General features: G+C 41.5%; 1 protein-coding gene across 1 annotated transcript in view; it reads left to right on the forward strand.

Moving 5' to 3' along the window:
• LOC124788833 (zinc carboxypeptidase-like) overlaps window positions 1-26909 on the forward strand; it is a 121801-nt gene that overhangs the window by 30048 nt on the left and 64844 nt on the right. The window contains exons 2-3 of the mRNA XM_047256115.1: window positions 4683-4836; window positions 23680-23816. Coding sequence (XP_047112071.1) covers window positions 4683-4836; window positions 23680-23816 — 291 coding nt within the window. The remainder of the gene's footprint in view (window positions 1-4682; window positions 4837-23679; window positions 23817-26909) is intronic.

Here is a 26909-nt window from a genome sequence, read left to right on the forward strand (position 1 = left end):
GTGAGAAAAGGCATTTAGGGTGTGCTGTACTACAGGCACGTTGTATGGACAATACGGGCCTGTCATATCAACTTGCTTTGCAGGGCAGTCTACATGTCAGAGCCAAGAAATGGTTTTCCAGGCCCTGACATGTAGGTTGCCCTCAACAACAGACATGTTGTGTTGGACTACTATCAGCCAGCTTTATCGAACAGCTCTTCATGGTGGTCTGCACATGGGGAACAAATAAATGATTTCGAAGCACATGACATGTAGCCTGCTCTGAATAACAGGAGGGATACATGTGCTTATGAAGGTCGCCTGGGACAAGATGAGACAGACAGAGGAGTGGATGGACAGAACGAGGGGAAGGAGGAACTGGACAGAGAGAGGTGAGGAATCAGGGATGCATGAGACAGGTGGAAGGTGTATAGGCGTGATGCGCAGGTAGGAAAGGAGTTGAGGGGAAGGGATATGGTCAGAGAGAGGCGGAGGAAGATACGATCAGACACGAGGATGGACGAAACGAACAATTAAGGGAAAGGAGGAGATAAAGAAATAGAGGGTGTAGGGAGGAGGAGAAAGATAAGACATCCAGCACAACAGTCGAAGGAACAGGCGCCGACAGTATATTGCAGTATATTGGTCCGCAATATGGGCAGTGAGAAATCATGAACCATCGTGATGTGTTTGCTTGTCGATGGAACGAAGATGTCTTCCTCAACCGTAAAACTATGCCAAAGGAAAAGCTGCTGGTTGGTGTCATATTTCGTTTTAACGGAAAAGGATGGATAAGCAATCAGTTGCCTTCGTACAGTCTGGAGCAGGACTCCACCTGCTCTTCTAAAGAATAGTAGGAAGATGATCCTTGATACTTTCAAGGAACGTATGACACCAGTAATGAAGGCAGAAATTCTGAACTTAAACACAGATCTTGTCGTCATTCCAGAAAGCTTGACTTCGCATCTACAAATGTTTGGTGTGGGGGTGAATAAGCCATTTAAAGAACATCTGACTGGAGGTTGATCCATGTACTCCCACATATGAAACCAGTGTCTCATGTCTTATTTACTACTTCATTTCGCACAGTACATTCGTTTTTAAGAACCAAGACAGCCTCATGACAGGACAAGATCAGTAGTTTTCAAACTGGTAATGAAAAGATATGTTCTTACGTAGAAACTCATTTGCTTCTCGAGATAGTGTGGACCTAGATTTGATTCACTGTCTCATTCAACGTCATGTAACGTCAACTGAATTCCAAACATACTGTGAAGTTTGTTTTCTTTTTGGATTTCAGATAACTTAAACTAGTGCTACCCCTATGTTGTAGAAATCTTTATTATAGTTAATTCTTGTCGCACAGTGTACCATGTTCTTTCACTCTCCTGTAATCGCCGATAAGCCATTACTTTATTTTACATTTTCGGCAAGTTTCCATATGTGTTCGCAGTTTTTGGACGTCCTTAGTCATCTTCCAAGACCCATAGAGCTGCTTTTGAAAATAACCATTCCATTATTAACGATTGAAAAATGAAACATCAGGCCCTTAACAAACAAACATTCACCGACTTTGGATGAAGTTTCATTGTCGACAACCGTCATAAATAAAGAATTACACAACAGTACAGTATTTCAGTTTACCATTTTAAAGGAACACTCTCAATACGATTGCTTCAAACAGGTGTAGTGTCGAGACTCTCTAGAAGTAGGTAACTTTTATTTTTACAAACTGATGGGTTTGGTGACTTCTTCAAGAATCGTCTGTTGTGATAAGCCGCATTCCTGGATTTATATTGGTCTGCAGGAGAAGTCTTCATGTGTACTTCACATCTTCCGTGAGTGGGACTGAGTGACTAAAAACTGACTACCATCATCTGTTTAGAACAACGGTTTTAGCGAAGAACCAGCCAATCTAAAATTCATTACATCAAAACGAATGTAGGTCAGGGCTATTGTTGCAGGAAGTAATAGTTTACTGCATGGCTTCTTTGGACAGTGCAAAGATACATCTTCATCTACATTTACATCGATACTCTGTAACTCATACTTAGATGACTGGCGGAGGGTTCATCGCACACCTTCACAATAATTCTCTATTATGCGCCTCTTGAAAAGCGCGCAGAGGAAACGAACAACTATATATTTCCGCGAAAGCTTTGTTTTCCATTATTTCATTATGATGATCGTTTCTCCCTTTTAGGTCGGTGTCAACAAAATATTTCTGCATTCGGGGAAGAATGTTGGTGACTGAAATTTCGTGAGCCCGCCGCAACGAGAAACGCCTTTGTTTTAGTGATCCTGTATCATATCCGTGACACTCTCTCCCCTACTTCTCAATAACACAAAACGTACTGCTCTTATTTATACTTTCTGGATGCACCCCGTTAACCTATTAACCAATAAATCGCAGTCTTCGATTCGCCTTCCCCGTAACGTTTTATATGTGTTCTTTCCTGTTTTAGTTGTTGGTAGTTGTAAGTCCTATGTATTTAGTTGAATTTACGGCATTTAGATTCAATTGTTTTATCGTGTAACCGAAGATTAACGAATTCCTTTTAGCACTCATGTGGATGACCGCACACTTTTCATTATTTAGGCTTGGTTGTAATTTTTCGCCCCAGACAGATATGTTTTGTAAATCGTTTTGCAATTTGTTTCGACCTTCTGTTGACTTTACTAGGCAATAAAAGACAGCATCCTCTGCAGCGACCAAATCTCTTCGTTTCAGGGCAGCACTTGCACCCACCGTCCTCAGTTACTTGTTGGGTATATTCCAACTTTCTTGTTCTCCTACAGTTTTTAGCCTCTAAAGCTGCCTTTCGTACAATGAAAGTTATTCACTCATATACTGTCATTTCGTTTCTCGTTCTTAGGAAAGTTTTCTGCATCTTTCTTTCCTCGTTTGATGTGCGGAGAGTATTCACATTTCTTATCTTATCAGCCTATGTCAGTTTCAGCATCCTTCTAAAGCAGCACATGTGAAACGCTTTGATTTTCTTCTTTTCCAGGTTCCCCACAGTAACCTCAAAGAACAACAATGAATTTCGTTGTCATATTGTCATTACGGATGAATGGAACATAAGTTACAGATTGTTTTTATTAACTTAAGAACGACGCGTTTCTCTCGGATAGGGCGTCATCATGTTATCTGAAACATTAAGGGAATCACTATATTACAATAAATTCGGCGTGGTCCTGCTCTGGATTACTATAAAAGCAAATAAGCTTCAACACTCTATCGAATTAAATTACGCAGAAAAACGTAATATAACTCACATAAAAAAATTTCTATTTCATTATTCCGTTACACCGCTTTTAAGCATAAGGGTTTTCTATGTCTCTGTGCATAGCTTTCGATCTGGCATGTCCTGCAGGTACTATATATTCCCATATGCTGAATTATCTTTTGTTTATTTCTTAATTTACCCTTTACTATTTGAATTTTACGCAATTATCACACTGTAAACCTGACGGCAGCGCCGCATGGCGACTGTCATTACTACTAGCCCAATATTTTGCATGAGCTCCTATCAGTCATACGTATACTCTGCGAATACGACCGACCCTCTGGGGCAGTTTTAGTGAATGGCTGTTAACAGTTTGCGTGCGAGGTCCTGTTCCGCGCTGCTATACCTGTCGTCGCTTCTCTGAAAGGTGATAGGCATTTCTTGGTTTCTTCTTCGCTCTCTACTAATGCCTGATCCCGCTGATTTTATTTAATTAATTTTTAATATTTTTCCATATAGGTTGCTTTTCAGCATGTTTCATGCGGCAGCATGTCTTATTGACGAATGCTTTTTGGTAGACTATTTCTGATCATTAAACGTGAGTTACATTACGTTTCTCTGTAGAGTTTTATTCGGTCGGTTTTTGAAGCTTGTTTGCTTTTATAGTAATCCAGAATAGGACCAAGCCGAATTTATTGTAATATAGTCGTTTCCTTAAATTTTCAGATAACCTGATAATGCCCTATCCGGCCGAAACGCTTCGTTCTTAAGTTAATATAAAACAATCTGCAACCTACGACTGCTTTTTTAAATAGTAGCTACAGAAGATTGCTATACCACAACGCCAAGGTAGAATGGAATAATTTTTGCAAATAAGGACATTTAGTTACTATATCTGAGGAGGTCTGCTAAGTGTTACTCAAGCGAGCATAGTAACATAGGAAACGTTCCATAGGGGGGTATGTAAGACGAACATGTGACTATCTCTTAACTCATTTTGTAGCGTATTTGATAAACGAATAAATGATGCACGACTTAATGGGGCATACAGTCGACGGCTGGTGTACTACTGGAAAACATGCAGGAGCTACGTGCTATGGCAGCAGCTGAAGGCCTTGATGCATATAGAAGAGTAGAAGAGTCCTGTATGCTTCTGTAGGAGGCGAATGATGAGCATAATGCTGGTTAATTTTACTGAAGAATGTATATCCTGATTCGTTTATACTGTCGAGCCTTCTAGGAAACCCAGAAAGCAACCATAGCCTCCACCGGCATAGGCAATGAAATGATACTCTTCAGTAATCGAAACTTTTCATCCGACTCGGATTCGAATGGTTGGTCTTTTTCGCTGATCAGCTTAAATTTTTGTGCACTGAAACATACTGTAGACGTTTATTCTCACTTGTTGGCTCTTATGAGTACAGTAGTAATGGTCCAGCACATGAGAGTTATGCCTCTGGGGTTCAGTTTCAGGATGGATCCTCGAATTTTGATGTTCCTGGTGGCTAGTCTGGTGCTGGTTGCCGGGGAGATGGTGCGCTACGACGGCTACCGAGTCTACCGCCTGGTGCCAGCGTATCAGGACCAGTTGGAGTTCCTTAGAGGACTCGTCAAGTATCATCCCGACGTGAGTATTGCGTCACCACCCTAGCGAAATGTTCCATATTGTTTTTGGCTGCAGTCCTTGTAACAGCATTGGGACTGAAATGTAAGTCGGGAAGTCTAACCTTACTTAATATAACTATAATAACTACGAAATATTCAATGAGTGAATTTAATTATATCGTTCAGATTAAGGTACCGTTTAACGCAACAAGCACTCATACTTTAAAGTTTACGTTAAATTATCATTGGACACCAGTAGAGTGAAGGTTCATCGGCTTCTGAAGGCGAAACTCTTAATGTTCAATGGAACTACTTCCTAAGTACAGAGTCTACATAATATTCACTTTGATTAACAAGTTATTACAATAACTAAATGTAGCGTGGAAAACCATATTTATCTCATCGAAGGATATTATAATTCCTAAGAACATAGTGTACAATCAAACACGTATCTGGCGCACTCGAATACTGATAATTCCATTTATTATCGGTATCGACTACAGTTCGATTCTTTCTTCCGAGAACTCCAGAGCCAACACTTACAACACAAGCGGTGACCACAATAACTCATCTTTTAAAAACTGTACTCATGAGTATGTTGTATTTAAAATAAATACCCAATCTCAGTTTCACAATTGTTTTGTTTCTACTTTAACCAATTTGTTATCAATATCTTCTGTTGTGAAACTTTTCTTCTCTGACAAAGAAAAAGATGATGGATCATGTAGTAGCTCCCTATATTTATATCAAATCGAAATTACTTTTCTCTTTTGAAAACTTTGTTCACCTTTTGCATATTAATAGAATATATGAATTATTTCTAAATTTGTACACGAAACGTTCTTTAAGTATCATAAGGGAGCAACCTTTTCACTGAAGCATTCATGACAATACTAATGTATTTTGTGGTTTTCGTACTTAAATGATAACGACACATACATAACAGCAAAACTGGTTCTCAGTTAGTTGCCACATTAACTTAATATGATTTGAAACATTACATTTCCACTAACACAATAGAAAAGATAACACAACTATAACTAGTAAATAAAATTGTTGTTGAACAGAATGCACTCTGTACGAGGAAAGGGAAAAACAGCACTCCGTCTTCAGGCCACAAGTGGCCCATCGGGACCATCCGACCGCCGTGTCATCCTCATTGAGGATGCGGATAGGAGGGGCGTGTGGTCAGCACACCGCTCTCTCGGTCGTTATGATGGTTTTCTTTGACCGGAGCCGCTGCTATTCAGTCGAGTAGCTCCTCAATTGGCATCACGAGGCTGAGTGCACCCCGAAAAATGGCATCAGCGCATGGCGGCTGGATGGTGACCCACCTAACTGCCTGCCACGCCCGACAGCGCTTAACTTCAGTGATCTCACGGGAACCGGTGTATCCACTGCCGCAAGGCCGTTGCCACGAGAAAAAGGGAAGATAATACTATAAATTCAGTTCGCATTTCTTACATATACACTTGTAAGATTGTAATAATCACATGTATTGTCCTTTTCAAAACACGAGAATCAAAAATAAGTAATACTCATATCTCTCTTACAAAAATAAAAGAAACGAGGATTTATTTTGCGTTACTACAGTTGGGGCGTCCAGTCATCAGATTTCAGCGTTTTCATAAATAGTCCAAAGCAAAAATAGAAAAAAAGGAAAAAAGCGACTGCCTCCATATTCTTCTCCACTCAAAACAATTTAATACTTTCAATGCAGGTTTTACCGGTTCGTACCACAGTAACCGTTTGAAGCTGTTGACTTGGACAATTACAAAACGGGTACTGCGCTCTCCTCACGCATTAAGACGCTACACGCCAAAACCATCCGTTTTTTCTTTATCTCGTGGGTGGAGACCACTTTCGTAATGAAAGGATATTTCACCCTCAAGGAGCGATGAAATTGCTCACAATTGCAGTACCTACGCACAAATAAAATAAAATTTCATAACTTTTATAATATTTCTTGTTTTGTACGGAAACAATAAGTTCGATCTAAATCACTACAAATCCACAGCTGACCACTAAAACTGCAACACCATGAAGGAGGTGTGCAACTAACGCCATATTAACGTACAGTGTGCTACACGTTTGAGTATGCAAATGGTTAGTATCTCAACATCACCGCGAAATGTAGACAGAAGTAATATCATCTACATTCCTTATACTTCAAAAATGGTTCTAATGGCTCTGAGCACTATGCGACTTAACTTCTGAGGTCATCAGTCGCCTAGAACTTAGAACTAATTAAACCTAACTAATCTAAGGACATCACACACATCCATGCCCGAGGCAGGATTCGAACCTGCGACCGTAGCGGTCGCTCGGCTCCAGACTGTAGCGCCTAGAACCGCACGGCCCCTTCGGCCGGCATTCCGTATACTGTATCAGGAAAGATTTCATATAGAAAACTCATTTGAATGGTGGTTGTATATCAGATCGTGTCACAATTCGTGTAAGAGAGAGAAACCTGTACTAACACGTGTAGGAATTTGTCAGGGATGGGAGCGTTGCTTATCGAGAGTGATCGGCTGCCATTCATCCGCATCATAGGCCTGTCAAGCGAACCTTGAGTCGATGCTATCAGGAGGTTCATATCCAACTCCATGCTGGGTCCCAGCGGCCGCGCTCGGCTAGGTTCGAAATGACAGACACTTTATACTCTCGACCGTGCAGTATTACACTGCTACGTCTTGCAGTGTCGTGCTCAAAAGTATACGAATGATCTGAATTGTGTTACACCTGATTTGCATGGAACCCATAATTTTCTTGCAGGTGTCTTAATCTCTTTTCAGTTAAGTCGCTTGGACAAAATATATGTTACAAGAAACCACTAGAGAACACCGCCGTTTAAGGATACGCAAATAAATAAAACGATAACGCAAGTATTAGGAAACACGTTATTTGAGATGACACAGTCCTTAGCGCTGGTAAACACAAATTTATTTCAGGAAATGGTATTTCAAAAAGCAAGCTCCTTCTTGAAATTACATGACGAAAATTTTTGTACTGGACCGGAACTGCTATCCGACAAGTATCATTCCTGTCAACTAACCATGAAAGGTCTTAAATGCGATATCAATTAAAAGTAACAAAGTTTTCGTAAGCTTACATTTGATATGACTTGACGTACAGTTTCCGTTGGACGGAGAATCGCACTCGCACCTACTCTGGTTGTTAAGGAAGCCCAATCAAATGTTATAGAATTTTATCACTAGCAGTGAGATGACCAACTGAAATGTTGAGACAAAAATGTTTTCCTTTGCGAGGATTGAAACCCGTCACCTATCGCCGTCGTTTCCTAGCCACGAACAGTCGTAATAAATCGGCTTACTTCACCAATAGCGAGATGTGCGAACGTCTAAACTGCAAATATGCTGACGAAATGTTCTGTGCTGACTAGAAGTTGAACCCGCATTTATCATTTTTGTTGGCAATACATGACAAGACGTTAAGTACCGAATTCTTTTTCACCGATGGCTCTGAGTGGCATATTTGGACATGATATGGTGTGATGAAAATCTGACACGAAGTCAAACCAGACACCTATCGTTATTGTTGATAACGTACGAAATTACGTAAAAACTATTTTTCATTTGTAGATTAGTTTACGCCAGTCCTACAGCTTCAAATGATATGATGAAATTTTTTTTTGCCAGTTAAGGCACAAAAACCAGACAAACGAACTTCGCAGACATCCTAAGGGTTTGGAATCTTGGGGAGACAGCGAAACAGTGGAACTTTATCGTCGCGGAGGAGTTAAATCCTAGAAATTCGAACCTCAGTCCTGTATCAATATTTCAACGTCACCAGTTCAGATGCCATTAGAAACAAGTGCACTGTCGCCTTAGACGAACGGTTCATTACTGAAATAAGTTTTCTTGTTTGATAATGCTTATTGGTGGAAGTTTCTGCTTGCCACAATTTCTGAGTATATCATAGCTTCCAATGCAGGAAATCTTCTCTGGTCAGTGGCGGAAGGGCATTATGTTTAACGTGGGTTTGGAACCACGCTGAAATTCTACGTTGTTCAGTTGGCGTTACCGGGTGTGAGATAGTCTGTTCGTGCTTGTTAAAAATTGTTGCCTGTAGTACGATTTGAATCCAGACCTTTAGCAGACGAAACTAGAGTCATTAAACTAGACTACATACGAATGACTTATGATTCATACGATGTTGCAGCACCTGTGTTATTCCGAATTATAATGCAAAGATCCTTTGGACATGCATGTATGTCCGAAGCAACAGACACTGCAGCAACTACAGCCATTATTAAAGACCTGAAATGTATTCACAACTGCGAATATGGAATACCATCAACTTTATAATGGAATGACAACAATGAAAACTTGTACAGGACAGGGACTCAAACAAGGATTTCCCGACTACCGCGAGCGGTTGCCTTATCATTTGACTACATGAGCACGACCCAAACTTCCGCATGCATGTCCGAAGGCACTTTGCGTCGTAATTCGCAACAACACAGGTGCTGCAATATCGAGTTCATCCGCCGACACCGGGAAAGCGACGTTCGAGTAATATGTCTGCTCTGTATGCAAATATACATAATGGAATGCGAGTACAGGTTGTAGACACATGGTTGACGACATATGGAAGTTTGGTTGCGCCTGTCAGCTGCGCTCGAAGAGCCAAATGCTGCCGGCACGGTGGCTCAGTGTGTTCAATCAGAAGGTTAGCTATTCTCAGTAATGAAAAACAGAGTGAACGTATCGACGAAGAACTTGAACGGGCGTCAAAATGGTTCAAATGGCTCTGAGCACTATGGGACTCAACTGTTGAGGTCATCAGTCCCCTAGAACTTAGAACTACTTAAACCTAACTAACCTAAGGGCATCACACACATCCATGCCCGAGGCAGGATTCGAACCTGCGACCGTAGCGGTCACGCTGTTCTAGACTGTAGCACCTAGAACCGCTCGGCCACGGACGGGTGTCATCGGACGTCCGCCTCGACCAAATTCAACTAGCTATAGTTAGTTGAATTTGGTCGAGGCGGACGTCCGATGAAATGAGACCCGCCATGGTAGCCGAAAGCGCTAACGTGCTGCTTCCTGGACTCGGCTAGGCGCGCTGGCAACGGATCGAATCCGCCCGGCGGATTAACGACGAGGACCGATGTGCCAGCCAGCTTGGTTGTGGTTTTTAGGCGGTTTTCCACATCCTGCTAGGTGAATACCGGGATGGTCCCCATATTCCGCTTCAATTACACGGCTCGCAGACATCTGTACACTTTCGCACTATTCCATGGATTATGCTCGATGCAGACAGTTGGGGTACACTAATTCCGTCCTGGGAGGGTACGGGATGGCGGCAGGAAGGTCATCCGGCCAACCCTTAAACATTAACATGCCAAATCCGATTAACGATGGATGACAGTGCGTAACTACGCGACAAGGCTCAAGCGATAGAATATAGAATGAAATGAGATTTAAAAAATGCTAAGGCGACCGCTTGCGATAAGCGGGAAATCCGCGTTCGAGTACCAGTCCGACAGAAATTTTCATTGTCGTTATTCCATTATACAGCTGATGGATTCCACATTCTCACTTGCGAATACATTTCATGACTTATTACATTGTCATAACAAAGGACGTTCCACACTTCATGAGAATTTTCATTTTCGAGAGATATATTACAGCCTTATCCAGAAACGATGATCAATTTTTAGCTCTGATATGAAACTTCCTAGCAGATGGAAACCTTGTGCCCCACGGGAAACGAAACCCACGAACTTGTTTCTCACGGTCATCTACTACACTGGCTCATCTACTCAATCACGACTCGCAAACCCTCTTCACAGCTTTACAACTGCCAGGTACCACGTTGAAGTTCCGATTGGGCACACAGTTTTCGTTAGCCATTAAGTTCCGCATCAGGCCAGATTCTGATGCAGAGTAAAAAATGCAGTTTGGAAGCAATCTCCAATGCTGTCGGCAAGTTATGTCTCATGAATATATTTTCTTGCAGCAGTCTTAGTCCAAATGACACGGGGCAACTTCTGTGATGAGGGCAAGTATTGGCAGAATAAAGTTGTGACGGCTGCTCGTGTGTTCTGCTTGGAAAGCTCAGTCATTAGAGCAATTGCCAGTAAAATGCAGTCGTCCTAATTTTGAATCCCGATACAGTATACTACTTTAATCCGCCACAATGTCTCAAACATTTCCTTGTTCGTCCGCATCGTTTTACCAGCAGCCTCGGCTACCCAATGCATACTTTCGACTTGATTTTGTAAACACTGACATAAAATTACATAACGGTCATATGCACGGACTGCCAGTACTGTAAGATAAGAAAACGTCAGCAAATATGTCGCTTTCTAACTGAGCTACTACAGTGCTCTATGTATCTATGGTATGTGGATAAATAGGGTTCAGAGTAAACCGAAAGTCTAGATGTCGAGTGCTGCTATGTTTAGTTTTGAATAGCATTTGGTTTTGTATAACTGCATAGGCAAAAGTGTTGTGACCATTGCTCATGCAACGTCGAGCGTAAAGAATACTGAAGTATGTACTCTCCGATTCCACGCATAATGGTCCTAAAAAAAAGTAGATTGATGCATAAATTCGTCGAGCTTTTGTGAGGCCTGTTGTAAGTAGCTTGCTATAAGTACATTCACCATCAGTCATTCTTTATTTGAGGTTCTACTTTTGTTCTTCCCGTTACTTATTGACTGTTGCAAAAAAAAAAAAAAAAAAAAAAAATGGTTCAAATGGCTCTGAGCACTATGGGACTTAACATTTGAAGTCATCAGTCCTCTAGAACTTAGCGCTACTTAAACCTAACTAACCTGAGGACATCACACAAATCCATGCCCGAGGCAGGATTCGAACCTGCGACCGTAACAGTCGCGCGGTTCCAGACTGTAGCGCCTAGAAACGCTCGCCCACTCCGACCGACCGGACTGTTGCAAAAAAAAAAAAAAAAAAAAAAATGGCTCTGAGCACTATGGGACTTAACATCTACGGTCATCAGTCCCCTAGAACTTAGAACCTAACTAACCTAAGGACATCACACAACACCCAGTCATCACGAGGCAGAGAAAATCCCTGACACCGCCGGGAATCGAACCCGGGAACCCGGGCGCGGGAAGCGAGAACGCTACCGCACTTGACTGTTGCAGATTTGAAAGTTTGAGTGTTGTTGAAGCGCAAGAAAAAGGAGTGTGAAACGGAAAAATTCTAAAATTTGTGACTTTTTGTTGGATGTTCAGCTGGAAACCCGTGTGCTATGTATGGAGTAAGTCCATTGTGGTCATCACGTCAGAAAACTGTTTTTGTTTCAAGTAGGATCTTTTTGACTTCAGTTATTCGCCACATTCAAGAAGACTAATTGTCTTTGATAAAGGACGTCATTGAGGTTTACCTCTGTGGTCACGTCAGTGTACCCGATTATTTCTAAAGGTAGTGAACTGCGGTTACTTTACGCTTGTGAGAGACATGCATTCAGTGGACAATGTTGGAGGAAAATGAAAGAAAAGATGATTACGGTTTAAAGTCCCATCGACTAAAGTGTCATTAGAGACAAAGCAGGAGGTATGGTTCGGAGAGATGGAGACTGAAATCGACTGTGCCTATTCACAGGAAGGATACCAACATTTGCCTTAATCGAATTGAGGAATTAACGGAAAACTTAGCTTAGGATGACAAAACAGGAATTTGAAACATAGTTTGCTAACTTCAGAAAACAAAAATAGTGGCTGGCTCCAAAAGAAAAAAAATATATTTGGAACAAAGGCCAGTGTAAGTCCTTCAACTGTAAAGTTATGTATCTGGTGACACAAAGAATGAGTTTTGTGTTACGAACTGTATTCCAGGGTTGTGTCCATCACCAAGCTGGCATCTACTGCCAACAATTGAGAAGCTTTGTGGTCGCAGTATAAGAAAACTGCCCAAGAAATCTGCATCAAGTATTTCTACCGTATGAGAACGCCCCTCTGCACCTTGCTGATTGTACAAAAGGATCCCTCCAGGAGCTTGGCTGGAAAACCATTCCTACCGCACTTATTCTAATCACGCGCCCTCAAGCATTGACCTTTCTCGCTCCTTCTTGAACAGCTATGATGAAAATTTCTTTGTGGCAGAAAATACACTTTAAATTTGGTCTAACATCATTATCGCTGAACCAGTTGGTTTCTACAGACGTGGAGTCGAAAACTCGCCTCAGAACCATAATCAGACTGTTTTAGTTGATGGAAGAGAACATTTTGTTGATGAATAATTTCTCTCTATTGTCTTTCTGTTATATTCAAAAAACCAGTGACAAACGCTATAAAAATGTGCATAGCTCTAACACAAATGAATTACAACGTACCATGGTTACCTTGTGTCTAATTTAACAGAACAAATATTGCCCAAAATACGAGTCTGCCCAGAACTTCACACTTTCTTGATAAACCAGTAAACCACCGATCTTTAAAGAATCGAATTCCAATGTATAAAACAGTTTCAAACATCTGATCATTTTATAAATGAGTTAGTGGGTTAAATATGTGACGTTAGGAATGTAAGCGAGAAAAGTTTAGCAAAACATTTGATATTTGAAGCCGCTAAGTGTTCTAATTAACAAATATAGGTTGCGTATATTCCGGGCAATGTGCACTAAATTTTAAGCGAAAGCAAATTTTTCAAGCATCTTAGCTTTTAGGACGTCACACCTACTTAACCATGTATCGTATAATGATCCAATTTTACAGTTATATTCAATAATACATTTAAATACTGTCTGCAAAACGCTTTGCGAATACAGTCACTCATAAAGAAGTAATAAATTAAAAGGTCATGACTGGTGCGACAGTTTTACTGCACGAGCAGCGAAAATGTAGTGAGTTGCGAGCTAACATCTCAAAGATGTTCGGGCTCACATTCGGTTTCTCTTCGTCGAAATGTCTTGGCTCAAACTCGTCTAGGGACAGAACCGCACGTGTGGCATTACACACCCTAAATTAGACACTTGCGATCCTTTGGTTAAATTGTGTGGCTGATGGCAAGTTTGCGGAACACAAATTTAACATAACAAATAAGAACAGTAATAATAATATCAGGAACTAAATTAACGACCCGTAAATGATGTAGGCCACACACTTGCGATATGGTTAGAATAATGTTTATTCAGAAAGCAAACTAACAGAGAAAGTGGTCGTATTTAGAGTTACTGTTAAACTCGAGCGCATATCCATTTGACAAAGTTCGATCATTCACAATCTCATCGCGAAATACAAGTTCGATACTCCACCTCGTTAACTATGCGAAAAGTTAGAGTTCACACCACGCGCGCGGCTGCTCACCTCTCAGACACTAAGTCCCGCGATACCACACAACACGAAATTTTCTAAGTCGTTTCACTTCCTGCCTGCCTAAAGACCGACTGTCCGCTTTCGCGTCTCAATCCGAACTGTAACCTTCAGTGTCTCCGGCCGAACTGTCCCCCTGCCCGCCTGGGGCCGCGTCCCCCGCTTGCCGAACATCGTCGCTCAGCTGACTAGGGCAGTTCCCTTTCCTGAAGCCGTCCATCTGATCGGCCACAGCTTATTCTACATTATTTTACATTTCAACATATTTAAATAAGCAAAGCTTGACCACTTTCACGTGTTAAATAAAGTAACAATAATATCCATTACATAATAAACGTTACATTCTTTTACATAAAACCAATATAATTTCCTTCTTAGCTTTGAATGTCACGACCAATAGCCTTGCAACAATGTGCTTCCCGATAAATAAAGAACAAAAGTAACTATTATGCACTAAACGTTACAACAAATATTCCATTGCCTAATGATTAAATAAGGTGGCATGCCGTCATCGTTCAATGGGTTTTATATGGAGGGAATGATGATCCGATGCTTAACTGAAAATACTGGTAATGTAAATTTACTATATCTTTTAAACATATAAAGGTACGGAGTTGATATTTACACCAACTGTCATTTTAATGATGCACTTGTATATGAAATGTCGATCGTTAAGACCAAAGCGTTCAGATTTTAGCATTCAGGTCTTTGTTACAAAACTTGTTAATTTCACTTTAACAGTAAATCCCAAACTATTATAGACTTGATCAATATTCAAGTTTTATTGGGATCACAAAGAAATTTCATGGAGGATGGCAGAGTAAAATTACTGTGGCTTGATTCCCTCCACTACTACAACATTAAATACTTTTCATAAACGTTTCCCTTTATGGTCGATCATAGGTTCGCTATATTTAACACTGCTACGTCTCCTTGGCCACACGTGGCTTCTACTGGGTTTTCCTATGACGTAGGTTCTCGTCTGTCTCACGCGCACACTACAGCGCTTAGGCCTCAATAGACAATAGACGCCTATGAGTTTCCCCACCTCGTGGTGAACCTACCCCCTTTGTGGCATCCGGTACTGGACGACAGCGTTCGTTTCACAATTCCTGAAAACTGACTCTTTCAGCATATACTTAAATGAGAGCGAAATGCTCGTTATCTCAGGGAATGATAAACCTTTTTCCTTTCGTAACATTTTTAAGGGGGGATTTCAGCGAGAAAAAGCTTTGCAAAGGTTAGGAACTTTATATGAAGTTTATTGCAAGTTCGTAAGTACTCTCATTCTCAAGTAGTCGATGAATGTAGTTTGGGGAACTTGCCACTACGAGTTACGCTGTATCCAGACAAAGAGAGCGTTTGGAAACTCCCGTTGTAAACTTCTAGGGCTGGTAGAGGGAAGTGAGTAGATAATATTTTGAACTGGAACCCATGTCCGAAAACGAATCGCTTCCGCGCTAGAACCATCTGAAAACAAGTTGGAAATGCGACCACTTCCACAAGTAATCGATTAGGCATGACCCAGTACATCACTTGTTTTTCAATTCCACTCACTAATAGCCAAAGGAATTGCTTTTGTGCTCGTTGACGGCTTCTCTTCAACGTGATGCAGTACGGCCTCTTCCATTTCGTATGCGTGGCGTCTGCTTAAAGCACAAAAGTCACGCCTGCTGACAGTGAAGTTAGCCTTGCTCGAAGCTGTTGCATAATTGTGGCGAAAACGGTATGTGATGGAGTCGAATGTTATGGAGAACGATATTGATAAAGGCGACGAGCAGTTCATCTATTACAATGAGCTTCGCCATTCGGAGGGATCACGTCGATATATTCTGCAAGTATGTACTCAACCATGTACCTCTAACATTCGCAGACATGTCAAGTGACACCAGACGATCCGACGTAACCACATCCCAACATGACTACCCTGTTGCGTGCCACCCTAGCAAACATGTTTTCAAACGGCTGTAGCACGGAAACAGTGTGTTTCCGGACGTGGGTTCCTATTCAGAATGTTATGTATTCTTTCTCCTGTCCTGTCCTGGAAGTCTGTAACGGGAATTTCAGAAACCCTATACAAAAAGCGTAATACGTGTCTTACTATAACGACGATTTATCTTGATAAAAAGATCACAGCAGCACTTCAGATTTTTAAATTTGCTGACTATATGAAAGGCTGAAAGTCAAATTTTTGTTTTCCCCAGTAGCTGTTAGATAACATGCCCCGGGCTAATCGCTTAGTGATACAGATTACGCACTTTCGACCTTGGTAGGGCCTTTGTCAACGTGAAGTAAGAAAGAAAACAGGACGCTGTGTGTAATGACTCGAATATGTCGTCTTTAGGCGCTACAGTCTGGAACCGAGCGACCGCTACGGTCGCAGGCTCGACTCCTGCCTCGGGCATGGATGTGTGTGATGTCCTTACGTTAGTTAGGTTTAATTAGTTCTAAGTTCTAAGCGACTGATGACCTCAGAAGTTATGTCGCATAGTGCTCAGAGCCATTTGAACCATTTGTCGTCTTTAACCAAAACTGTCTTTCAGAACATAAAATTCAAAGGAACTAAAAGTATCATAAACTCATAACAATTACCATACAATTGCTGGTGATGCTGTGTCAGTAAAAGCAAGAAACACCTGATGAATAAGCTATTTAATTTTCAGGCCGATCAAGACACAGAGAAACAAAAGTAACAGGAAAAGGTTCACTTAAGTGAGCGCGCCATGGAATCTGTATACAGCTCCCCACAGCTGTCACATTTTGCTCATAGTTTATATCCTGACCCATTGATTGTTATAACAGACTGACACATTAGATAATACGGTAATCTGGCTCTGTGGACTAAAATAACTTAAATTTCGTTTCGTCTTGGAGACTAATGCAAAGTGTTAATTACGATTCCAAGATGGCCCCTGTAGACTTGAACTTATCTATTATAATATTTCCCATCGGCTCTTGCTTAACTGAAAAGAATCGGAGTCTTGCAAATAGCGCAAACAAGAGCGCCTTATACCCATGAACATTAAACATCTCACTCTTGTCATCACCGTGAAATGACTTGCAAAGCATCAAAATTGCCCGGCATGTGTGGCCGAGCGGTTCTAGGCGCTTCAGTCTGGAACCGCGCGACCGCTACGGCCCCAGGTTCGAATCCTGCCTCGGACATGGATGCGTGTGATGTACCTATGTTAGTTAGGTTTAAGTAGTTCTAGGGGACTGATGACCTGAGATGTTAAGTCCCATAGTGCTCAGAGCCATTTGAACCATTTCGAGCCAGCATGAAAATTGGCGGAGGAGGTTAGTGTTTAACGCCCGTCGACAACGACGTCATTAGAGACGGAGCGCAAGCTCGGATTAGTGAAGGATGGGGCAGGAAATCGCCCGTGCCCTTTCAAAGGAATCATCCCGACATTTGCCTGAAGCGGTTAAGGGAAATCACTAAAAACCTGGATCACGATGTCCAGAAGCGGGCTTGATGCATCGTACCTCCGGATGCTTGACCAGTGTCTCGATGTGAAAACTGCTGAGGCTACAAATTTGAACGTGACATTGATAAAATAAATTAAACATTTCGAGATCAAACATGATTCATTGTTTCGATAAGTATTTCCGTTTTGAAATCGCTACTACAAAGCGAACAAACGCTGAATAGGTTTCATTAAAGACCTCTTCGAGTACTTTAGGACATTTATTTCCGTACCTCGAGGTCGCGGTGGGGATATGGGTCGGCTGAGAATATTTTTTCTTGCAATACCGTAATAGTGTCGCATGGTGAGATAGCGTGCTGCTTCGCACCGGCACTGCCATGACAACAGTAGTGCGCGGATTACATTGCTCACGGGAGTTCCGCTCTTTGGCCACTCTACATCGCACCATTGCGGGCCAACACTGGAGCTGCCTAACACAATTACTCTCCCTTCTGTGAACGAGCGACCGAGCGGAGTAGCGCAGTGGTAGCTCGCTGAATTCCGACTCGGGAGATCGACTGTTCAAGGTCTCGTCTCACCATCCTGATATACGTTTTCCTTGATTTCACTAAATCGCTTATGGCAAATGCCGCGATGTTTCCCTAGAAAGGGCACGGCTGCTTTCCTTCTCCATCTTTCCTTAATCCGAGCTTTCGCTACTGACCTCGTAATCTCCTCCTCTTCGTGAAAGGACGGAACGTGCAGGCTGACACGCGACCTACGAAACGTGGCAGGATCATTTTTAGCGAGACCCAAAATCTTAAAGTTGTGTGTCAGAGAAATAGGGAATACTGTTGGACCAATTCGCCAGAAAAAATTTCACTGCTGCCTGCAACATCTGAATAAAGCTCCCACTCGACACAGTGTGAAGGGTCATTCTCAATGTCGGCAGGAACCGACCTATCACAGCAGCGAAACGATAGGGATAAGCTTGGGACGTCTCCTGGATTACCCCGTTCGCTGGCGAAAGCCTCGAGCTATGTGACGGGAGCCAACACGGCGAGAATCTGTGATCGGAGAGGAGCCAACTTATCTCGCTTCTGAGCTTTCCAGCACCTGTCCAGCTTCAGGCTCTGTAAGTGGGCAGCTTCTGTGTTGGCAGCGCTGTGTAGCACTTTGCATTGAATCTCTGACTGCGCTTTCTTTGTAAGAGACTCTGTGGCTGGTTGGACTCGTTGCTGGAAGTTAATCGCTGGTAGTGTTGGGCAGTTGGAAGTTAGTCGCCAGCAGTGGTGGAAGTATTGTTGGGCAGTTGGAGGTGAACTGTCAGCAGTGATGGATGTTAGATGTGAGAAGTCACCATTGATGGAGGGTAGCGGTGTGAAGTGTTAGCGTTGGCTAACAATCTATACATGTTCGACTTGGAGATTGAATATTATTCATGATTATACACCTTTGTACTAGATGTCAATGACGATTTATGTTTGTGTCTGAAGTGGATGTCACATTATTAAGGTAAAAGAATACATTATTTGGTTTGTAACAAAATATTTCCTTTGCCAACCACATGCCTATTAGTAGTTACTGGCTTTAGTGGTTAGAATCTTTATTTAGCTGGCAGTATTGACGCTCGCCGTATTGCAGTAGTTCGCGTAATGAAGATTTTTCTGACGTAAGTGCTTAATGAAGTGTATAGATTATTGTTAGGGTTTCTCTTTAGTCAGAGCCATTCCTTTGAATTAATTATTTGAAGTGAGGTTATCCTCTTTTTGAGCAGTCAGATTGCGTTGCGCTAGAATATTGTCGGTCAGTGTTGACATGATAGGAATAAGTAAAGACAAAGTAGGTTCACTTGCATTCAATTTCGCTCAGCAGTTTAAGTAAAATGTTTAATAAAGTAGTTTCAACCCTTGCAGTTCAACTTCTTACGAATTAAACAGATGCTGTACTTTGAACGGCTTCTCAAATAATCTGTAGCAGAGAAGCCAAATAATGAAGTAACTGTGCCTCTATGCGACCTGCTCAGTGTGGCTACTGTATCTATACTGACAACGTTTGCGCTTACGAACTTAAACAAAATAGGCGCGAATCAAAAGAGGGTGGCGTGGGGTCATGAACACCGCTAAAGCATATGAGTAAAACTGCTTATATTTTTACATACATAAATTTCTAAATTTGTTTGCTTTTGCAGAATATAATGAAACGAAAACAAAAAGTCTCAAAGGTATGTAGCAAGAAATTCCACAACTTACGAGCTGCGTCTGACACAGGATGCTTTTCAGTTGATTGCCTGGCCGGGCTTGCGGCGTACAGTGTACATTACAGCCAAGAGAAGGCAAACATTCACTGGTTAGCGGTACCTGGTGTCAACGGGAAATCCCACAAAGTTCCTGAATCCATAGCGAGAGTCTCTAAGATGCAGCAAGTTCAGTAATGCAAGGCAGACTTCCCGAAATCCTGAAGCCAACAGCATTCTCGTCATTAACCCGCTCTCCCAGCCATAGTTCACGATATAATCAAACACAGTATCAACAGATGTCCATAGGATCGTGTTCTGCACGGAAGACAGCATTCCGGTCAACAGGTAACCACGCCAGCCATGACGTCAGGGCATCCATCATACCCGGTAGTATTTGTCGGGTAGTCCCACATCCACAACCGCTGTGTAAACTGTCACAGACGGTGCAGTGGAGAGCCGTAGGAAGAGTGTAAGCAGGACAGTCGCAAACTGATGTGGCCCGATGGCTTAATGAGAATCATTCTGTTGCTTCTCGGATGTGACAGCAGTTTGTGGAGAACGAAACTGTACCTCAAAGACCAGGACAGGGCCGACCACGTGTGACATCAGAAAGAGAGGACTGTTATTTAGCTGTAAGGGCACGACGGTACCGCGTTAGTACTGCACGGCAACTGCAGCTGACCTCGCAACAGCCGTTGGACGTGTTGTGTCGAAGCAAACGATATAAAGAAGGCTTTGACTGAGTGGATTTTACTGTCGGAGATTTTCTGTGTGTGTACCTCTATGCGTCTTCTCAGAAGGGAACGTCCAGAGTGGAGTCGTCAACTTGCTACAGGGGCAAATGTTCTTCTCACAGTTGAGTCCCGAATTGGTCTGAAGAGTGATTCTCAACGCATTCGCCTGGGGAGGGAACGTGGAACACGATTTCGGGACCCAAACGTTGTGGAAACAGACCGATAACGAGAATGATCCCTAACGGTGTGTGTAGGGACTATGTTGACCACTCGAACAGTTCAAAATGTTTCAAATGGCTCTGAGCACTATGCGACTTAACTTCTGAGGCATCAGTCACCTAGAACTTAGAACTAATTAACATCACACACATCCATGCCCGAGGAAGGATTCGAACCTGCGACCGTAGCGGTCGCTCGGTTCCAGACTGTAGCGCCTAGAACCGTACGGCCACTCCGGCCGGCTCGAACAGTTCTTCATGAAACTGTACTGGTGAATCGGCAAGGTTTAACTGCTGTCAGGTACTGCGACGAGGTCTTGGGACCTCATGTGCGGCTGTTGCGAGGTGCTGTGGGTCCAGACTTGGGACTGATGGACAATAATACTTGACCCAACAGTGCATGGGTGGTTGATGTTTTCTTGGAAACAGAAGATATTTCACGCATAACGTGCCCTGCTCATTCTTCCGATTTAAATCGCATAGAGCATATCTGGGATGCACTGTGGAGACGAATTGCGTCGTATGAGCATGCACCAACCACTCTCCAAGACTTGCAAACGGCTCAGCAGGAAGAATGGGCATCAGTGCCTCACTGTGAGACCCATGACATCATCCATAGCAATTCCCGTCGTTGTCAGGCCTGTATTGCTGCCAGAAGTGATCACACCCCATACTGAGCACAGCAGTCAGCTGCCGGAATGTGTGTGCAAAGTCACTAAGATGGAAAAAAACTAAGAACATTATTGTCTACCACTATGTACGTTGCAGCTTAATTTCTGTGTTATTTACAGTGTTTCTACTTTACTATCACTTGTTGATACTGTTTTGTGGCAAAATAAACGCAACCTACAAAATTTCCGTTTCTTCCTTTAATTTTGGACACCAGTGTATTAAAATAATTTTATTTAATATTATTTTAGTTATTAAAAACGTAGGCATTTGCAGTTGTTCTAAGTGATGGTTACAGCTAGTTCTGTTTGGGATAGGGGGGAGCGGGAGAGGGAGAGAGACAGTAAAACCTGTGAGCCTACAACCCAGTGCTCCCTCCCCCCTGGTGAATCGAACGGTGATCCACACATGAGTACCAGACTACTACTGTGGCACTGTCACGTGAAAACTGCACGAATTTAAAAAGCCACTGACTCAATCCCGATAACAAAGTACCCGAAATACAAAAAAAGGTTGCAAACACTGACTCTAAGTCAGTAGTTCTCAACATGGGGGTAATCAACCCCTGAGGGGTGAAATGAAATTTTCTGAGGGATAACATTGTTTATATAAATTATCAACAATTACTTTTTCTCAGTTAGGGGCATTCATATGGTAGAGGTTACAGATTCCCCACATAGTCCACCCACTACACAAATATGTTGTGCTTTCTCCCGTACATTGCTGATAAAAGTGAGACACACACGTAACAAAAGTCTTTAAGTTGTAGATAGTACTTCCCGTCATTCAGAAATTGCTTCGTTACTCGCATCGAAACAGATAAATAAATTAACTGACAGAACGACACAGCAGTAACTACGGAAGTCACGCAAGTGCCGCAATGGTGAGAAGTAATTCACGGGAAGTAGCTTTTGTACCAAGTGTCTATATTCACATTGAGTAGAGCTTACTTGTCTGAGAAGGAGTTTTGGGTCATGGCACTTGTGATGCATCATAACCTGCTTCATCATTCTTTCTAAGACACACGCTAAATATCAATCATCTTTCAAATAATTCATTATTTTAGACATAAAAGAGTTCCAAGGAAAGTCTTTCATTCTACAGCTTAGTTAATTGCTAAAGTTGGTGATAATGTAGTGGAGGGGTGATAATGTGGTGGAGAGGGGGTCAACAGACGACAGGGAGGACGGGGGTAATAGGTAATACCTAATTGCACTCAGGAATAAAGGTCTAAGAAAGGTTGGGACCCGCTCCTCTAAGTGCTCTGCTCAACCCGGTTGCCTTTAATAACTTGCTGTGACGAAAGAAATTACAGCATTTTATTTATATTACAACAGTGATCAGGTATATTATATGTATTTGGTATATTCTTTGAAGGAATGACCGTATCCAAAGAGCATGACTGCGCCTTATCAACTGCTTCCAGTATCATTAATGCAAGATCATAATGTCACATTCTGTTCACATCAGTGTACATCAACAGATACACACAATATTTCAAAAAATTGCAATCCGTTGTGAAGATGTAAATCAATCTCGTTTTTACACATTATTTCCACTGAGTTCCTAGTCTCATCACAACATTTTAATTCACTCAATTTACTATTTTCGTTAATGCACTGGTGTGAGTAGTTCACGCACTCTCTAACGAAAGATAAAAAGGAAAATTATATCGTCTACAGTTTGTTGCAATACTGCAAGTGACTCACAGGTCTCTATTGATTTCACACTAATATGGCTACAAAATTCGAAGGATTATTTGTCTAGACCTGAGTCTAGTAGAGTTATGTACAAATTACAATAATACTTTTCTCTTACATCACACAGTAAAATACACAGTCACTGTAAATGCATTACTCATTATCTGGCGAATGTGCTTGCATGCATGCATACATCCATGCGTGCGCGTATGTCTATTCGTGTGTATCTCTGGCTGATTCACTAAAATAACACATGAGATAAATAAATTTATGGAGCACACTAACATCGCAAATATTCGTAAATGATGTGATGAAGATGTTTAACGTGAGTGAAATTTTCGTACATTTCTATGTTAGCACAAAAACGTTTATTTTCCTTTGTGCACAACATTGCAGGAAACCTTTCAGTTAGTTATTGTCTACGGTAATGGTTTTATCTCACTTTCATTTGGAAGTACAATATAATGTATGTTAAATATAGCAACGAGTTACTGTGTAAGATTATTTGGTTCCCTTCTGCGTTAACGATAACTTACACCTTAGAAACTAAGACATCATACTGACAAACAACTTTTAATTCCTTTCCAGATTCGCTTCTGGAAGGATGCCAGAGCCGTCAACGTGGCAGCGGATGTCATGGTGGCGCCAAAGATGCAAAACAGCTTCATGACATGGCTTCAAGCAAATTCTATCGAGGCGCCCGTCCTCATTTACAACGTGCAGGAGTAAGTTTCAATGTAAAACGAGCCATTTCCAACTCTCAGTTGTTAAAATTCTTTAAACTTACAGTAATAATACATCTGTAGAACCGACTTACCTTTGTGTTTGGCTCTCTACACGCTGATCTCCGAAAGTACTAAACGAATATTCAAGGGGTTCTAGCGTAATTTGTGGCACCGTACAGGATTTACATCACTAGAATCAGATCACGGGGAAAAAAGATTACGTGATTTAAAATTTTACTGAAACTTCCTTTTTTAATGAACTGGTCCTCTTTGGCTGTAGGAAGCATTTTGTTAAAAGTCACGACCGGTTTCACGTCAACTGAAGACGCATCTCCAAGAGGTCTGTTCAAATAATAAGGAAAAAATTTTTACAAACAATTCTTACCTATGGTCTATAGAAAAAAGTGATACTGAAAGGTAATATTATAGAGCTGTCCTCCAAGAGTAGCTAACAGATTCTTTCTAATAAGTCATGGCTGAAAGATAATTACCTTGGAGCCACACCCCATTATTCGTGTCATGATATAAACAAATAGCACCCCAAAAGCGGTAGTCCTTATTTAAAACGGAGGGGTAGCAGAACCTATAAAAATTATATCTCGATGACATCTCAAAGGGACAAGCCAGGCTGGAAACCAGTATTGCATTGAGATAACGTCAAAGCCTGAACCCAGTAAACGAGACGAGCCTTACCGCGTCACAAGCAGGAAGGGGGTTGCACGGCAGCAGACAAGACAGAACTGACCGCCATGCAATGGGGACGATGTTTACTGCTGGCGTCGGGGGAGACGGGAACAAAACTGACGCTATAGAGGCCGTGATTGAAAGGGGGGGGGATCTGTATGTGTGCTAAACTACTTAAAATATGTAAAAAGACCAAGCCCTATTAATAACAAATATAGAAAGTGGACAATTAAAATGTAAAGTATTTATGAAACCTGAACGATACTCTAAATTTTCACTTTGACAAGCACAATTTATTAAGATACTGAATGTGGATATTTAAAATGTAAAATATTAATAAAACACGAGTGGTAGTACAAATTCCTTCTTTCACAAGGACAACGCCATATTACTGAACGAAGGCAAAGGCTAATCAGGGAAGCTAATCGCTTGTGGTAATAAAACAGTGGGCCTTAGGAGAGATGCCTGTTCGAATCCTGCCTCGGGCATGGATGTTTGTGATGTCCTTAGGTTAGTTAGGTTTAACTCGTTCTAAGTTCTAGGGGACTAATGACCTCAGCAGTTGAGTCCCATAGTGCTCAGAGCCATTTGAACCATTTGAGAGGTGCCTGTTTATTTAGGCAGTCAAAATTTTCTAAAACGCCCCTGTGTCAAAAAATGGTTCAAATGGCTCTGAGCACTATGGGACTTAACTTCTGAGGTCATCAGTCCCCTAGAACTTAAAACTACCTAAACCTAACTAACCTAAGGACATCACACACATCCATGCCCAAGGCAGGATTCGAGCCTGCGACCGTAGAGCTGTATGTAACTTTTCATTAAACTTCTGTAACATACTTTTGTTAATTTTACTAGTAAAACCAGTGTCATATTCATTTGCGTATGCTATGAAGCGTATTATTTTGAAGTCCTGATCATGAGCTTCACGGGACAGTGGGACACTGTGTAGTCTGTGGTGTAGAGGCCTGAATGCCGCCTTTTTGAACTGTAATGTGAGGTTGGATGTTTTGTGTATAACGACGTCACAGGCGATCATCTTCCTAAAAATATCATAACTAATCGAACAGCCATCAGTTTTGGCAGATATATCGGAAAATGCGAGGGTCTCATAATTGCTTTGTTTCATAGTGAACTGGATCCTGTCATGCAGTTTGTTCAACTCACGCAAAAAAGCAAAACATTCGAATGTGACTAGGAAATTTGCTTTATTTCGACGTCATATTGTGTTCGAAAAAAAATCATAAAAAAATTTGGCATGGCAGTAAGACACAGGTGAGGCCATTGTCAAACCCAGTTTTTCAGGACCTAAACTCATTTTCAGTAACTGAGAAACTTCGTCAGTTTCGTCAAAAGATCTTCCACTATGCTCCCTGAGATTTTCGTTGATTATGTGATGAGGTAGGTCTGCAGGTATGCTTGAATACGTATTATATATGGCAAAGGAAACTAGAGATGTGTCCTCTAGGATTAACAAGTCGGGAAGTTCACTAAACAGCTCCTCTCCGTTCGAAAAATTGAAATTCACTGGATTTTAAAATTCCTATTCAAATATTCTGCCAATAAATTCTCTTGATGAAAACCGGGTCCATTCCTGGCGTTAACAATTGGTCAATCAGCATACCTTCTTTATGCAACTGTACAACACTTCGAAGTCTAGGGGCACAGTGGATCACCGGAATAATAGATAGGGACTAAGAGATGATTTAGTGTCCTTATCGTTTTTTAGTACATGCTACATTTTTGGCGGGTGGATTATACCTATTTTTTTTCAATGTGATCCGCCTCAGTGGAATGTTGCACTTTAGTGATTTATTGCTCTTCAGATATAACCACGGCTAGTTTGGATTTTTCCACCTGTATTACAAGCTTATTTTTATCCTGAAGTTTTTTTATTAATTCTGTTTATGGTAATGTTCTCTGTAGATGCTATTGAAGATGGGTATCTAGGAATACATGAACTAATAGAGTTATTCTCACCTATCTTGTTTACTCCTATAGCCAGTTCATTGCGCTGGGCCATCGTCAATAATTTTCCGTCCAAATCAGGAAGAGTAAGCGAGATTAACTGACCGAACTGTTGTTGCTATAATTTCTATGAGGTATTGTATGGTAAGCTCTCATAAAATAACTATTTCCTTTTCTTATCGAAGGCGATATTCGTTAAGTTATATGTTTTTGGAAAAAAAACATAAAATCACAGTTTGTTACTGAATTACAAAAACTACGCCGTTATCCTGGTTTTTGGTCAAATAATGTCCAGATACACATCAAACTGCTCTTCAATGCCCTGAAACTGCTGTCCATTCAGTACCCTAGATAAATGCAAATGAGCTAGTTATGGGTACTTATTTACACTAAATTTTTTTGGAATATAGAGAACGTATTTCATTTCGAAAGCAAAACAGCGTA

The sequence above is a fragment of the Schistocerca piceifrons genome, chromosome 3, assembly GCF_021461385.2.
Source record: "Schistocerca piceifrons isolate TAMUIC-IGC-003096 chromosome 3, iqSchPice1.1, whole genome shotgun sequence".
Taxonomy (NCBI): Eukaryota; Metazoa; Arthropoda; class Insecta; order Orthoptera; family Acrididae; genus Schistocerca; species Schistocerca piceifrons.